This window comes from Canis lupus, chromosome 11 (assembly GCF_011100685.1).
Source record: "Canis lupus familiaris isolate Mischka breed German Shepherd chromosome 11, alternate assembly UU_Cfam_GSD_1.0, whole genome shotgun sequence".
In the NCBI taxonomy this organism is placed as follows: domain Eukaryota; kingdom Metazoa; phylum Chordata; class Mammalia; order Carnivora; family Canidae; genus Canis; species Canis lupus.
In genome coordinates this window covers 27771955-27788433 of record NC_049232.1, presented here as the reverse complement: position 1 = coordinate 27788433, position 16479 = coordinate 27771955, and the positions used below count along the sequence as shown (strand labels likewise).

The 16479-nt window shown below is 36.1% G+C and overlaps 1 protein-coding gene across 12 annotated transcripts in view; it reads right to left on the bottom strand.

Moving 5' to 3' along the window:
- The window catches only part of KDM4C (lysine demethylase 4C), a 410759-nt gene that overhangs the window by 385769 nt on the left and 8511 nt on the right, over window positions 1-16479 (bottom strand). For 10 of the 12 annotated variants that reach the window (XR_005366745.1, XM_038552336.1, XM_038552337.1 and 7 more), the window contains exon 2: window positions 2318-2477. Coding sequence is in view for 11 of the 12 variants with exons in the window: in XM_038552336.1 (XP_038408264.1) it covers window positions 2318-2477 (160 nt within the window). In the remaining variant the exon portion in view is untranslated. Of the gene's footprint in view, window positions 1-2317; window positions 2478-16092; window positions 16183-16479 lie in introns of all 12 variants that reach the window. The other 2 variants (XM_038552333.1, XM_038552334.1) reach the window with 1 other exon arrangement.

Below are 16479 nucleotides of genomic sequence, written 5' to 3'. Positions count from 1 at the left end.
AAATCATAAAATAAGACCAATTCATTAAATGGTGCATTAACGGGATCCCTGGGTGGCGCAGCGGTTTGGCGCTTGCCTTTGGCCCAGGGCGCGATCCTGGAGACCCGGGATCGAATCCCACGTCGGGCTCCCTGCATGGAGCCTGCTTCTCCCTCTGCCTGTGTCTCTGCCTCTCTCTCTCTCTCTGTGACTATCATTAAAAAAATAAAATAAAATAAAATAAAAAATAAATAAATAAATAAATAAATAAATGGTGCATTAACAAAGAATCTTATGGGTAACTCTGTCCCCAGGGCTTGCCCTCAAAGCAAACTAGCAGCATTAATACAGTTTTGGTTTTTACAACTTGATTTGGTGCAATTTTACACATTTGCTATTGCTACAACTTCCAGGAAAAAAAGGCAAGCAGGTGAAACTGACTTTATGTGACATGATGTAAAAGATAACAAAAATGGCCAAAAAACTCATACAAAAAAAAATTGGTTCCTTGCATTCCTAGAAATAAAAGAAAATTATCACAATACTGAATAAATGAGTATCTATCTATAAACCTCACTCAAAAAAAAAAAAAAAACCCTAGACTCAGGTGTGTTTTGTTCAACATTCAGAAAACTAATTGTGGTTCTCATTAACTTCATTCTGCTACAGAATGCTAACAGCAGCACAGGGGTACCCTGTGAGCCTGCAACTCCCTTATGAGGGTGTGTGGTGCTTCCTCTTCTCGTGTTACTAAACGTGCCACCCTACCACAGGACACTCACTAATCTCAGTGGAACACAGCAAGATTATGTTTTCAAGGAACAAAAGGAAGAGAAAAGTAGGACAAAGGGCTGCATTCAAAGCCTAGAGAAGGGGACAACCAGTCACCCCCAATCTTCCTCAAATAAAGCCCAAATCCTTGTTAACCCTGCTAGTTTATGATCAAAACTATGTGTCAAATAATTCTGAAATCATATTCTCTTCTACTCAAGAATGATTTTTCTCAAAGGGGGTGGTGGGGAGGATGATTTTTCTCCAGATCAAAGATAATCTGAAGTGCTGAGGTTCCAAAATGGGGTTTTTTAAGAACTCAATAAATAGGTTAAACTAAGAATTCATCAGGAGAAATTCATTATAAATCTCTTTACTTTTCTCTTTGTTTTCTCTTTATCCTCCTTTTCTCTCACCCACCCCTAATAAACTTTCATCCCCAACATTTTAAACCTTTTCTAGGAGGAACTTGAACCATATACAACAAATGATAGACCTCAGGGGATAGATACCAGCACAATCCATAAACTGAGTTACAAGCAGGAGCGTCCAGATAGATGCAGGAGGATTTGAATACCAATCCCTGCAGTTCGACAAATCCCAATCCTTATTAAGGCCAGATAACTCCAGTACAATCTGGCCCCTTCCAGGGTTCTTACCTTACTTGCCAACCTCTTCCTCTGCTCAATGAGACCCAACTCCACAGACCACCTTCCTATTCCTTCCACACATGAAGCTCAGGTCAGCCTCTAGGCCTCTGGACTTACTATTCTTTCTGTCCCCACATCTTGAACAAGCTGATTTCTTTATATCCTTTGGGTCTCTGCTTAAGTGTCCTTATCTTACCATGCTAAGAGGCTACCACTAGAATATAAGGTCATCAGGAAAAGAAATGTGGTCTCTACTATCTCATTTCCCCTAAACACAACCCTAGCACCTGGAAAGTGGTAGGTACTCTCCACACTTGATAAGCAAGTATTTGAAAAGAAAACAGAATAGGCAAATCTACAGAGAAAGAAAGTAGATTAGTAGTCATCTACAGTTGAGGGGATAGCAGGGAATAGAGAATGAGTGCCAATGGGTACCAGTGGCTTACACACTTAAATGGCCAAATTGTATGGTATATGAATTATACCTCAATAAATCTGTTATATCTGTAAAAGGGGAAAGAGAGAAAGAAAAAACAGAAGAAAAAGAGGAGGGATGGGAGAGGGAGGTGAGCAGGGTAGTTAAGCTTCAGGTTAATAATGGTCCTCTTAAAAAGTGATGAAATCTATGAATACTTTCATACCTCTCTCTAAAGCCCATACATGGGTCTTTTTGGTTTCTAGGAGCCACACGTGTTTTGTTTTAAAAAAAAGCCCTAGAACACAATCTAGCATAAATAGTTTAAAGAAAAATAAGACAATTACTCTTTGAAGAAATCAAATATTCTGTGTGGATTAACAAGAATAAATTTTGCAAATATCTTCCTCTGGAATAAACAATTTCCCATATCATGAAGACTAAGAGCATAAATAAAAAGCCAAGTGATTGGTTTTAGTTTAAAGGATCTGAAGATAATCACCTTTGCAAGACCTGCTCGATGGGCTCCTTTAGACTCCATGAATGCAAGGTATTTGTTGAACTCCCGGAACTCCTCCATGGAGGGTCTGAAGGTCATGATCTTACAGCTGGGGTTCAAAGGACTCTCCACCTCGGCCACCTCCATGATGGCTGGGCAGTGTCTGCAGAGGAGATGATGCAGTCATCAGCACTGAATTATTGTGGGCTTAAGGTTAGTGGTCATTTCCCCCAAATAGCATGTGAGCCCCCGCAACACCCACCAGCAGAAACTCTTTTCTTTTAGTTACTTACCATTCCCTCTACCACCCCATTAGGGAGACTTTCTCATCTCTCCCTGGAGGGAAAGGGAGAGTTGCCTCTAGTCAGCAACTCCCAAGTTCCTATTCCTTGCATTCAAACACTGACCTGACTGTACTGCTCACCTCCTTAAAATCTTTCCTAGTAAGAATGATTTTTCTAACTTTGCAAGTTTACGAAAGGTGTTTCTCCTAAGTACCAATTCTGAAACAGACACTCTCATAGATGCACCTGTATAAACGCCTAACCTAGGATGAGTAGTGAATGGACAATGCTCAGCATCCCCAGTATATTTTAAGTGTGCTTCCACTTGTCTACCATGCTTTCCTATAATAATTTACAAACTACCCATTCAGCAGAAGTACCAAGCACCGGGCTAACGTACTGGAGACAGAGAAAAGGGTAAGATTTGTCTGCAAATCCAAACACACTATCTAGAGGTGGAACAGACCTCAATACAAAACTACACAGGCACGGGTAACTAACTTTACCTAAATTACTCAGAAATGACTTCAGAGTTAAGACTTATTAGAAGGTGTACAGGTCAGCCAGATGAGAGAAAGAGCATTCCAAGCAGTGAAAGTATCTACAAGTATTGCAAAAAGAAAGAGAGTTTAGTATGCCTGGAGCTTAGAAAGGAAAGATTACAGGCTATCAAAGGAGAAAAGTAGGCAGCAGACTGTGCTACAAAAATATAAACTTAATCTTGCTGACAATAATCAGGATGATGCCCTCAACATGTACTGGACACCTAATACACACAGAATGCAAAGATAAGTAAGAAGCACTGGCCTGCCTGCCTCAAAAAGGAGTCTTATTCCCATTCCACTTCCAGAAGCAAGAATAGTGCTCAGCATCTAACAACCCAAACAACAAATACTCTCAGAACAAAGATTTTCCTTTTTTTTTTTTTTAATAAACTTAATTTGTCTGACAAAAAGAAAAATTAGGAAAAGATGGAATAGATAAAGATAAAAACATGTTACGGGATAGTAAGAAGATAAACAGATGAGGACTACTGATGAAGATGTGATCATCATTCACTAAAGGTTTAAACAAACATCTATCTCACAAAGTATCTGTGAGGAGAATCCCTACCACCCATTGGGAACTTAAATATAAGGGAGAAAATAATCTGCATGAATACAGATATATTAATACATGACAGAAAATATTCTATATTCTCTTTGCCTCAGGGACGAGGCATGCAAAAGAAAAACCTTCCAGGCTACTTCCCCAACCACTTCTCTTCACACCTATACAGATGTACATGCCCAAATCCATGGGCTGCAAGATGAAAGTTTAACCTCTATACAAGACACACATAATCCCTTAGAAGCGCCTAGATCAAATGTTTACATAACTATCATGAGCTTGTCCATCACCACAGCTTGCATTATACTTTAAGGCCCAACAATACTCATTGATTTGTGCTTCTCTAAACAAGTAAAGGCTGCTCTGATGGGAGGGGAAGGCTGCCTAAATCTTCCCCTCCCATCAGAGCAGCCTTTACTTGTTTCCTCACCTGGCAAACTCCTGGCCACTGCCAAGATGCTCAACCTTTCTCAAGAAGGCCTAAGTGAACCATCCTGTGTGTTTTGACCACCCTCTCTTCATTCCTTATAGTAGCTGCCTGTCCCAATGGTTGGCACTTATGATCATACACTGAACTCTAAACCCCTCAAAGGAAAAGAAGGCTCTCTCTCTCTTTTTAAGATTTTTATTTATTCATGAGAGACAATTTACAGAAAAATTGGTGGAATAGAAAAAAAGAAAAAGCCTGTATACATTTTACCCACATTCATCTATTAATCTTTTACCCTATTTGCTGCCTTATTAATTTGTATTCTCTCCATATATTTATCACCCACACACAACTTTTTTTCTAAAGCATTTGAGAGTAAGTTGCATAATATTGTGGTCCGTTACCCCTAAAAACTTTAGTGTGCATGTCCTAAGAACAGGGATCTTCTCTTGCATAGAGACAATAAAATTTTCAACTCTGGTAAGTTTAGGAAGATACAATACAACACTTGTATCCAATTTCTGTGTTCCAATTTTTTCAAGCAACTGAATAATATACTTCATACCTTTATTTTCCCTCTAGTAGGGAATTCAGTCTAGAATTAGAAATTGTGTGGGGGAAAAAAAAGAAAATGCATGTAGCTGTCATGTCTCCTTAGTAGCCTTTCTATCCCATAGAAATATGGGATATTTCCAGAGCCTCTGTCTTTAATTTTTTAAGAATTCAGTTATCTTTGTTTTAACATTTAAATAGGGTGTGCATTTGTTTTAAATATAACACATTTTTCATTTTGGTGTTTTTTAAGCTACAAGTTTTTCCTTTTGTTGCTGGCATATAAAAATGTCATTAATTTCTAAATTAATCTCATACCTAACCACCTACTTATAATCTCATTTTCAATAATTTGTCTATAGATTCATTAACGATTCTATCTAGACTATATGAAAAATATCTAAGAATAGTGCTTTTTTGTTGTTTCCTTCACAATACTTATTCTATTTCATTGCTCTTTCTCATCTTATTGACCTACGACATCCTAGTGCTTCAGAGTAGTAGTGACAGTGGACTGCCTTAATATACAGGGAATGCTTCTAACCTTTATCTTCAGAATATTTACTCTGTATAGGTACCCTTTAGCAGGTTACAAAAGTTCTACTTGGTTCCTTTTTCTAGGAGGTTTTTGTTGTTTTTTTTTTATTCTTTTATTTTAAGTTACAAATAAATGTTATATTTTATCTGTTGCAATGGGTTTTCTACTTTTATCTATTATTTCAATTAAATATGATTCTAATGTTGAACTAACCTGTATTACAACCTGAGGCTGTATTATCAGAACTACATACTGAAATTATCCGTGCTAATAATACATTTAAGGTTTCATAAACAATTTTCACAAGTGAGGTTGGCTTGTAATTTTCCTTATTCCTATTCACACTATCCTTGTCTAATGATAGCATTAAAATTTACTAGCCTAAAAAAAAATAAGCCAGGGAGTGTTCCTGAGAGAAACTCTGACTTTGTAAGGGTTAGAGTTAAGAATTATTGGAATGCTTTATAGAACTAGCCTGCAAAACCATCAAACCTGGCATTTTCTTTGGGGTAAGACATATAACTACATAAGACATATAACTATAACTAATTGAAGAGATTCAATTCTCTTAAATGGTATATTTCTACCACTTCTTTTTGCATGTTCTAATGTGTTTTTTTTTTAACTGAAGTAGAGCTGACATCCAATATTGTATTTGTTTCAGGTGTACAAAATATTGATTGCACCTTAATATATACAATATAAAATGCTTACTATAATAAGTGTAGTTACCATCTGTCACAATATTTCTACTGCTTCTAGAATCTGTTTTTAAAATTTACACTTTTCCGAAAAACTGTCCATTCAAATGCATATGCCTGTTTTTCTAGTTTCATCTGTACTCTCTTCAGTCTTCATGTTATTCTTGTCCTTTGTCCCCCCGCCTTCCCCAACATAAGGATCTACAAGTTCCTATCACTCTCAAAAATACATCACACATGACCCCAAAAAATAGTTAAGAACCAGTGGATTAGATCACAGCCACAGAAGTCAGCTGAACTATGCCTCCATCAATACCTAGAAGTGTGACTTCACCTAAGCACTACACCTTTGTTCATGTTAACTCTTAGTAACCCTTAAACTTTCGAAATTGAACAAATTCTATGTTCCTAAATGCTGGTGAACCAGTCCTCCAAAAAATAGGAATGAAAGTGCTCTGATTTTTCATACAGTTCCAGCTTTTATTCTTAAAGAGTCCTTTCTACTTTCTTTATATTTTTTAATATAATTAAAAGTTGACCCAAAAAAAGGAAAGAAAGGCCTATGTCAGTCCAACTTATTTTTTCAAATCCAGAAGTCTGGGAACCAGTATCTAAGTCTTTTATGGCCCCAATGTTATATGTAAGAGAGGAAGGAACAAAGTGCAAAGAGATGAAAGACACTAATTATTTGCATTAACCAAAATCAAGTAACTTAGTTAAGTTCAAGTCCCTATTTAATCAATACCTTTTTGATTCCCAAGCTTTTAACCCCACAATACCCCAAACTTCTACTTGAATAGATAAATCTTCCAAACGTAACATTCTTACTGAACCATTCTCTTAGTAAAAATGGCTTCCGATTGCAAATCACCTAACTTCAAAGCTTGACATGTAAGATAACTAGTCCCATCATTTTCCTCCAAAGCATAGAGATTTTCAGATCTCACTACCTATCCCTCCTAAACCATTCATTCCTTCAAGTGATAGTTCTGTTTCTATAGCTAAGTACAAAGATTAATCAAGGAATCCGTCTGATAAAATTACTTAACTTCAAGGACCTGGAGGGAATAAGAAGGAAGAAAAAACTGTCTTATCTTAGGTTAAAATAAGAGAGCCATCTCAAAAATGCAAAACACAGGCACTGACTACTGAAAGAGCTACACCCGCTACAGAAAAGATAACAGAAAAGACCACAAAGTGATCCTAACTCTGCCCATGAATCCCTAAAGAAGTGTCCAAGCCAAAGCAAAAGGAAGAATCTCTGCATTTCTAATGACAGAGGCAGCACTTAATATATCAATCAAAAATATAAACAAACTTGGAGCACCTAGATGGCTCAATTAAGTGTCGGACTCTTGATTTCGACTCAGGTCAGGAGATGGAGCCCAGCTTCAGGGTGGGCTCCACCCTCAATGAGGAATCTGCTTTTCTCTCTCCCTCCCTTTGCCCCTCCCCTTGCTTGCATGTGAGTGCTTGTGGGTGCGTGCACTCTCTTTCTCCCTAAAATGAATTTTTTAAAAAGATAACAAACTGACTCAAGGTCAAAGAGTTTTGAAAAGATAATTATAGGTATAATTGAGATTTTACTATAGAAAATAAATAGACAAGGAGGGAAAAAGGGAGATTTGGGTGCTTGAAATATGCTTCCATCTAGCTCTGGGTACAGAATCCAACAGTAAAAAGAATTCCTCCCAGGATAACTGCCTACCTTGACCAAAATCAGAAGGAAAACGACAACAGTAAGAAAGATTGGACAAGTGACCAGGAATTTCTCCCCCTTTGTCAGAAACTGAAAATTCAGAAGGCTAAGGAATACTAGCAAAGTTGGCAATACAAGGCAATATGTACTTCAGAGTATATAACATAAATGCTCTAGGAGATTCTAGAGAAAAGAAAAAATGGGCACAGTGGGGAAGAGCATAGTCAAGAGGTGAGTGTGAGATGGACCTTGAAAATAAATGCCATTTGAATCGGAAAAAAAAAAAAAAAAGGTAAACTACCCTTCTATAGGAAATAGGTAGCAAACAATTAACACCACTAACATAGGAAACAGTAACCCATTCAGTCTTCCCAAGAGGCCTAACAAGGTAAGTATTATTATTAACCCTACTCTGTAAGTAAGGAATTGGAAGCCTAGAACAGTTTACTCAAACTTTTTAGTCTGAGGACTCTTATACTTTTAAAATTTATCAGTGTATCAATCAAAAAGATAACAAACTTGGGACATCTGGGTGGCTCAGTGGGTTAGATCTCAGCTCAGATCTTGATCTCAGGGTAAGTTAAGCCCCATGTTGGGCTCCACAGTGGGTGTAGAGCCTACTTAAAAAAAAAAAAATTTACCAAGGGACCCAACAATAAGAGCTTTTATGTGGGATATATGTTTACCAAAAAAAAAAAAAAAAAAAGAGGAATTTTTTAATCTATAAATTATAAGATAATTATAAATTCAAAGATAAATTTTTAAATTATAAATTATAAGATAAATTTTAAATCAAAAGATAAAATCCCCATGTATGAAATTTTTAAGATAATTTTTAATTGTTCAGTAGTCAAAAGTAACAATGGTTCCCAACCAGGGGTGATTTTTATCCCCAGGGGAAACTAGCAATGTCAGCAGTTATTTTTATTTGTCACAACTGGAGAAGTGCTAGTAGCACCTAGTGGGTATAGGCTAGGGACACTGCTAAACATACAAAGCATAAAAAGGCACCCACAACAAAGAATTATCAGCCCCAAATGTCAAGTGTGTTGAAGTTCAAAAACCCTGCTATCGGGACACCTGGGTGGCTCAGCAGTTGAGCGTCTGCCTTTGGCTCAGGGTGTGATCCTGAGATTCAGGATTGAGTCCCACATCAGGCTCCTAGCAGGAAGCCTGCTTCCCTCTCTGCCTATGTCTCTGCCCCACCCCCCTGTCTTTCATGAATAAATAAAATCTTTAAAAAAAAAAAAAAAAACCCTGCTATGGAGCCTAAAGAAACTATAGCATATGTTCAATAACAGACATTTTATGATAATGTTCACAGTAGCATTTTTGTAATAGCTAAAAATTGAAAGCAACTAAAATGTCCATTTATAGTAGAATCAATAGAGAAGAATATACTCAACCAATGGAATATGGTGGTGAAAATGAACAAACCAAAGCTACTCCCAACAACATACATATGTACCTCAGAAAGTTAAGTCTTGGACTATTCAAACTGTATGTCTATTTTTACAAATGTAAAAAATAAAAATTTCTTCTTTAATAATAAATGCATATAAAATAAATCCATCTTTTTAAAACAAGAGAATACTGGGGTACCCAGCTGGCTCAGTTGGTAGAGCATATGACTCTTAACCTCCAGGTTGTGAGTTCAAGCCCCACATTGGGCTTAGAGTTTAAAAAAACAACAAAATATCTTTATGTGAGCTCAAGCCCTGCATCAGGCTCTGTGCTCAGTAGGGAATCTGATTGGGATCCTCTTTCTCCCCCTTTTGCCCCTATCCTCATATACAAGGATTCTTTTAAATCTTAAAACACCCCCCCACACACACACATACAGAAATAAAGCAAGGGAATACTGAACACAAAATTCAGGACAAGATTGCTAAAGGAAAGCAGATGGAATACAAGAGAATTACACAATTATATCTGGGTGAATTCATAGGACTATACCATGTCTTTTGCACACCTCATTACATAAAACCTTTTTTAAAATGATGAAACAACCAATACCAGTGATATGTTTCTGAAAATACCTAGAAAATTGAAATATACTTTAAATTAAAATCTGCATGGCCAATAAAGATCTCAACACAGGGCTTTAAGTTGCTTTCTAACTATCTTTTGTGACATTTTTTAAATTGAAAAGTCGGTGATTGGGTTATGCAGTTGTATTCAAATACTTAAAATGAAAAAAAAAAAAAAAACTTAAGATGGCAATAAATTGCCTGGGTCTCCTTCCCTTAGTCTCACTGTTATACAACCAACAACACACTACAAATACCTTTAAATTTACAGATTGAATGAACAATCAAGTGGCTAAATAACCGAATTTTATATAATCATCAACTATAACATCAACAGTGATTTTGGCATTAAAAGGTAATTTGTGTAAAAAAATCATTTGTACACTAGGAACTCAGATAATAATCTTTTCTAGCTATATGAACTATGTATCCTACCAATACCCTTTGATCTGGGAGAAAATCTGGACATAAATGCATCATTAATAGCAGAGGAAAAGAAAGATTACAAACAGCAGTAATTCTAAATAATAAATCTTTTTATCTAGGAAGTAGTTTGTACTGTTTCATAAAAGCAATTTCTCACATTGCAATGCAGGAAAATGTCACATCAGATCTTACAATTCAATTGGTCAAGGTAAAGAGAATACAGTCAAAAGAAAAACTCAGTAAGTATAAATGTAGACAATGCTAAATCCTTTGAAGAAAGTAAAAAATAAATTCTAAACTAATATGGGTACTACATTTAATAGTAAATTATCTGATAGACAATGATCACAAGGCAAAGAAAGCATCATCTTGCCGTTGTTTATTTTTTAAGAATGGAAAATACTAATTAAAAATGACCAACATTTTCTTTACTGCTGGACTCCTTCTAAATCTACTATTTTAAATTTAAAGCCAAACATAATCTCTAAAACATCTAAGCATGGAACAAAAAATGCTTTAAAAGTTATGAAAAATGTAAAAATCATTTTTAAAACATGTAAATTTGTATCTGAGATTCATGACCTTTATGAAAAGGGCTAAAAAGAGAAACTGAAGTTTTTTAAAATACAAGTTTAAAAAAATAAAAACCTAATTCTCTGCTAATGCCAACTTTAGGAAAATCCACAAAACTACACCTAAAATATGGCTCCAGACAGGAGCAAAAAATATGTAATCAATGCCAACTAACATTTCTGCATGCATAAAAAAAAAGGACTGTTCTCCTATGACCGTGAATTTAGAAACCTGATTCGCTTTCTAAATCCCTATTATTATGTAGGGGGATTAATAAGGACACACAAAACAGCAAAAGAAAATAAAGCAATTTCAAGTTTCCAAAACTTGCGTTGCACATAATTGTGAGTTCCAACTAGATAGTTTGCTGGGCTTGGATCATCTCCTCCATCGGAAGACGAAATGCTCCCTAGCATAGGCAAGACCTACCCGAGTCGCCCAGGTCCCAGTGCCCACCCAGACCCGAGCCACCTGTTGCAGCATCGTGACAACCACAGGCCTGCATGGCCCACTGAGCACCCCGGCACCCTGTGGCAGGAGTACTGGCCAGTCCCTCACTGACTTACGGACTGCAATACCTGCACAAAGTCTGGAGCAGATCAGCTCAGTGCCTGGGGTGGAACCCGTATCACTGCCACCAGCTCCACAGTGAAGCACATTTCACATTTACAAATGAAATTACCTAAACTATTTAGGCCTATCAGAAGAACTTATGAGAAGCCAGATAAATCACTTATTATTAGTTTCAAACTAACAGATGTCTTAACATCTAAACGTCTAAAATCTGAAATATTTTGAAAACATTTAAATGTAATTTTGTATGCAAACTTTTAAATTATTTCTAAAGATTCACAATCATATAAGCCATACACATTATCAGCTATACCCAGTGGGGAGAAAAAAAACGGTTGGAAAATATCAGACACTCTGAACTGTCCTTGCCTATTCCATTATTAATGAATGCAAGAAACACTGTTTTACTTTTTTCTTTTTAAGATTTTATTTATTTGTCAGAGAAGGAGGAAAGAGAGAGCACAAGCAGGGGGAGCAGCAGGCAGAGGAAGAAGCAGGCTCCCCACTGAGCAAGGAGCCTGATGCAGGACTCAATCCCAAAACCCTGGGATCATGACCTGAGCCCAAGGCAGATGCTTAACTGACTGAGCCTCCCAGGAGTCCCAGGAATACTATTTTTAAAAACCATGGCAATTTGCACATTTTTTGGTAACTACCTGTCCCAAAAACCAAGCTTGCGAGAAAAGGATTTACTATATTCTCATCCTGTATGCAATGTTGGCATAGTACCTTGCACAGGTATTTGTAAATCATTTAGTCTTTTAATCTTAGTATCAATACAGGGTTTCTTTAGCATGTAAACGCATCTAAACACATGAAAACATTTCCAATGTTTACTTGGATGAGTTTAAGTATCTTTAAAATCTCAAATATTTAACCAAACTATAAAAATCACAAATATAAACATGATACAAGCACAATGGAAAATCATAACCTGTTACCTAACGCTTCTATTTGATTTAAAATATGGTTTTAATAAATACAAGACCAAACCCTCATTAATGTTCACAAAAATAAACACATTATGTTTCACTGACTCATAATTTTTCTTTGTTGTGGATAGCCTGGTCTTTTGCAGAGTGATATGGGCCATCTGCAACAAACTCCTTCAACAGACTTATACTAAAGACTATCCACATTGACAACTCTTTGAACACTGAAATCTTATTAAAATGAATCTTAAAAAAAAAAAAAAACTTGCATTTGTTTGGTTCTATACTGTGCTGTAACATATAATACTTCGTTTTCATTCTTAAAAGTTTTCTGTGCTATTAGCCAGCTGCAATTATTCCCATTTGAGAGATGATGAAACTAAGGCTCAGAAATGGAAATCACTCTCTTGAAGTCAAACAATAAGAGGGTGCAATGAATTGACCACACATTTTGTAGCCCCAAGATCCAGACCCCAAATATAACTGACCTCTTTGCTAGGCTCTTCAGCTATCACAAAAAAACAAAAAACAAAAAACAAAATCAACCAAGAAAAAAAAAAAACCAAAAGCCCATTAAATTAAGAATAAACTTGCAGCTCTTAGCCCAGATGGTTTCACAGAATTACGCCCAATTTTTAAGAAATATGATCCAATGCTATTTAAGCTAGTTCTGAGCACAAGAAAAAGAAAAGCTTTAGAACTCTTTATAAAGCAAGCCTAAATGGGTAACAAAACTTGCAAAACAGCCCAAGAAAAGTGCAGCACAATTTTATTTACGAGTATTGATGAAAATTCTTAAAAAAAAAAAATTCTTTTAAAAAAATGAGGAAGTAAAATCCAAGAGTACATTAAAATAATAAACCACGACTAAAAAGTCATTCCAGAGTATAACAATGTTCCAATATTAGTACATTTGTTATATGACTTTTGTGTGTGTGCATGTGTACGTACGATAAATATGCATAAGTGTACATCTGGACATACACATATTTTCTAGCTCAGTTCACTGAAACATCCCAATATCAATAACCACCTAGGTCTTGGCTCCTAAATATATGGGGTAGGAAAATTTCAGGATGAGCTTGCATATCTTACTGTGCCCAAAAGGGAAGGAATGCTCAAAGAATGTTGGGACATGTCAAAAGGACACAGAACCAGCATAAAGAATTCCCAGGGGGCCAAACTTTTGACAATTTAAGCATCAATAGAAATAATAATATTAACAGATTATAACTCATTGACTAGAACAGGAAACCATAAGTCCTAATAAATAAAAATAAATTGAAAGCTTAATAAAATATTTACGTAGTTTGTCAAACCAAAACAAAAAAATTTAGAGTGGAGAAGCATAGAAGACTCTACCATAGAAGATCTTAAGCAATCAAAGTAAACATTACCAGTAGCAGAACAAAATGAAATTGTGCCACCTAATAAGATGTAATGAAAAGAATACAGTTCCACCTCTGTGATATTCCTGCATCAAGAATCTAATGACAAGGAAACATCAAAAAACAAAAATTAAGGAAGAGTCTATAAAACAATTGGCCTGTAATCCTCAAAGGTGTCAATATTATAAAAATCAAGGAAAGACTAAGGACTATTTGAGACTGAAAGGATGCTTAAAAGATCTAAAAACAATAATATGCAATGCATCATTCTGGACTGGATATCTTTGCTACAAAGAACGTCACTGTTACAAATGGTAATATACAAAAAGTCTAAAGATTCGATGAAAGGAATTATCAATGGTTACTTTTATATTTTGATGGAAATACTACAGTTACATACGAAACTGACTTTTCAGGAAATACACACTTAAGTATTGAGAAGCAATGGGGCATGAAGGCAAATTTTTCAGGGATGTAAAAGTTCTTTGTACTATAATTGTAACCTTTCTAAAAGTTTGAGATTGTCCCAAGTAAAACAGGAAAATTATTTTTAAAATAAAATAAAACGGAATAAAATTAAAGAAAATTTGTAAGATCTGTGTAAAAACATTTTTAAAATGTCCTTTCCAAGGACTTATAAAAAAACATTTAAATGGAAAGGCATACCATATTTCTAGGCAAGAAAAGTCAACATCTGAAAGATATTTCTCTATTAGTCCATAAACTAAAGACATTCCCAATAAAACTATCAATACGTTTTTGGAACTTGACATATTGATTCTAAAGTCAAATATAATGAGAGAAAAATATTATTCAGCCGTTAGAAATGACAAACACCCACCATTTGCTTCGACGTGGATGGAACTGGAGAGTATTATGCTGAGTGAAATAAGTCAATTGGAGAAGGACAAACATATGGACTCATTCATTTGGGGAATATAAAAAATAGTGAAAGGGAATAAAGGGGAAAGGAGAAAAAATGAGTGGGAAATATCAGAGGGAGACAGAACATGAGACTCCTAACTCTGGGAAACGAACTAGGGGTGGTGGAAGGGGAGGTGGGCAGGGGGTGGGGGTGACTGGGTGACGGGCACTGAGGGGGGCACTTGATGGGATGAGCACTGGGTGTTATTCCATATGTTGGCAAATTGAACACCAATAAAAAACAAATTTATAAAAAAAAATTAAGCATCGCCTGAAAAGTTCTGAAAACATGTTATAAATCTACAACAATTAAAACATTGAGGTGGGACGCCTGGGTGGCTCAGCGGTTAAGCGTCTGCCTTTAGCTCAGGGCCTGATCCCAGATTCCAGGGATCAAGCCCTCATCAGTCTCCTTGCATGGAGCCTGCTTCTCCTCCCTCTGCCTGTGTTTCTCCCTCTCTCTGTGTGAGTCTCTCATGAATAAATAAATATTTTTTTAAATAAAAAAGAGTCTTGTAAAAAAATAAAACATTGAGATAATGGTATATAAATAGATCAATATATAGAAATAGAATCAACCTAAATGACTTTTAATATTGCACTGGTTAAATAAATTATGGTACATGTATGAAATGTACTACTATGCAATCATTTTAAAAAGAGGGAGCTCAGGCAGCCCAGGTGGCTCAGCGGTTTAGTGCCGCCTTCAGCCCAGGGCATGACCCTGGAGACCCGGGATTAAATCCCGTGTCAGGCTTCCTGCATGGAGCCTGTTTCTCCCTCTGCCTGTGTCCCTGCCTCTCTCTCTATGTCTCTCATGAATAAATAAATAAAATCTTTAAAAAAAATAAAAAATAAAAAGAGGGAGCTCCATATGTTCTCATAATTTAAAAATCACATTCAAGTTAGTGTTAAATTAAAAAATATTCAGAACAGCAAGTATAGATACTATGATTTACATTTTAAAATGTATACATATACATATATAAGTTTTACAGAATATTCTATATAGAATATCTCTGGAAAGTCCTAAAAGAAACTGTAGAATAATGGTTAACCAAAAGGAGGAAACTGGCTAGCTGATGGCAAAAGTGAGAATATGTACTTTTTACCCATTTATATCTTCTCTTTTTTTAAGATTTATTGAGAAAGAGTGCAAACACATGGTGGGGGGGGGGACAGGAGGGCGCAAAGGGAAAGAATCTCAAGCAGACTCTCTGCTTAGCAAACATACAGCCCCATGTAGGGCTTGATCTCTTGGAGGGTAAAATCAAGAGTCAGCTGCTTAACCAAGACTGAGCCACCCAGGCACCCCACCCTCATTTATATCTTTTGAATTGTATACCTTGTTGCATTACCTATTTAAAATAATATTTACTGGGGCATCTGGGTGGCTCAGTTAGTTAAGCATCTGCCTTCGGTTCAGGTCATGATCCCAGCCAGGGTCCTGGGATTGAGCACCGCATCAGGCTCCCTGCAGAGCCTGTCACTCTCCCTGCTTGTGCTCTCTCTGTCAAATAAATAAATAAAATCTAAATAAATAAATAAAATTTATCTACATACGTTTATACTATAATGATTTTTAATAAGTTAAATTATCAAAAAAGAATGAGTTTACCTATGTCAGGTCCAAACTCCTCCTGCTAATGAAAGCTGCCCTGAATGTTGACAGTTCTCAGTAAAGTGTCCAAATTTCAGGTGATGGTTCCTTTTGAAAGTAAAAACAGATAAAAACAAAATGGGTGAGATATACAGCCTGCAAAAGAAAAAGAAAAAAAAAATTCTGTACCATCAGTCTTCCCCTCAAAGGGACACCTAAGGTATCCTGAGGTGTCCTAAGTATCTGCTGCATTCTCAGAACAGAACAGAAGCAACAAGACTAATGCTGAATCAGATACAAATATCCTTAGGACTGGAATTTAAACAAATATCTCATGAAAAACTAGTTTAAAAATGGGGATAAAGACAGAGCCAAAGGGAAGAATTTGACTTCTTCTTTAACCTC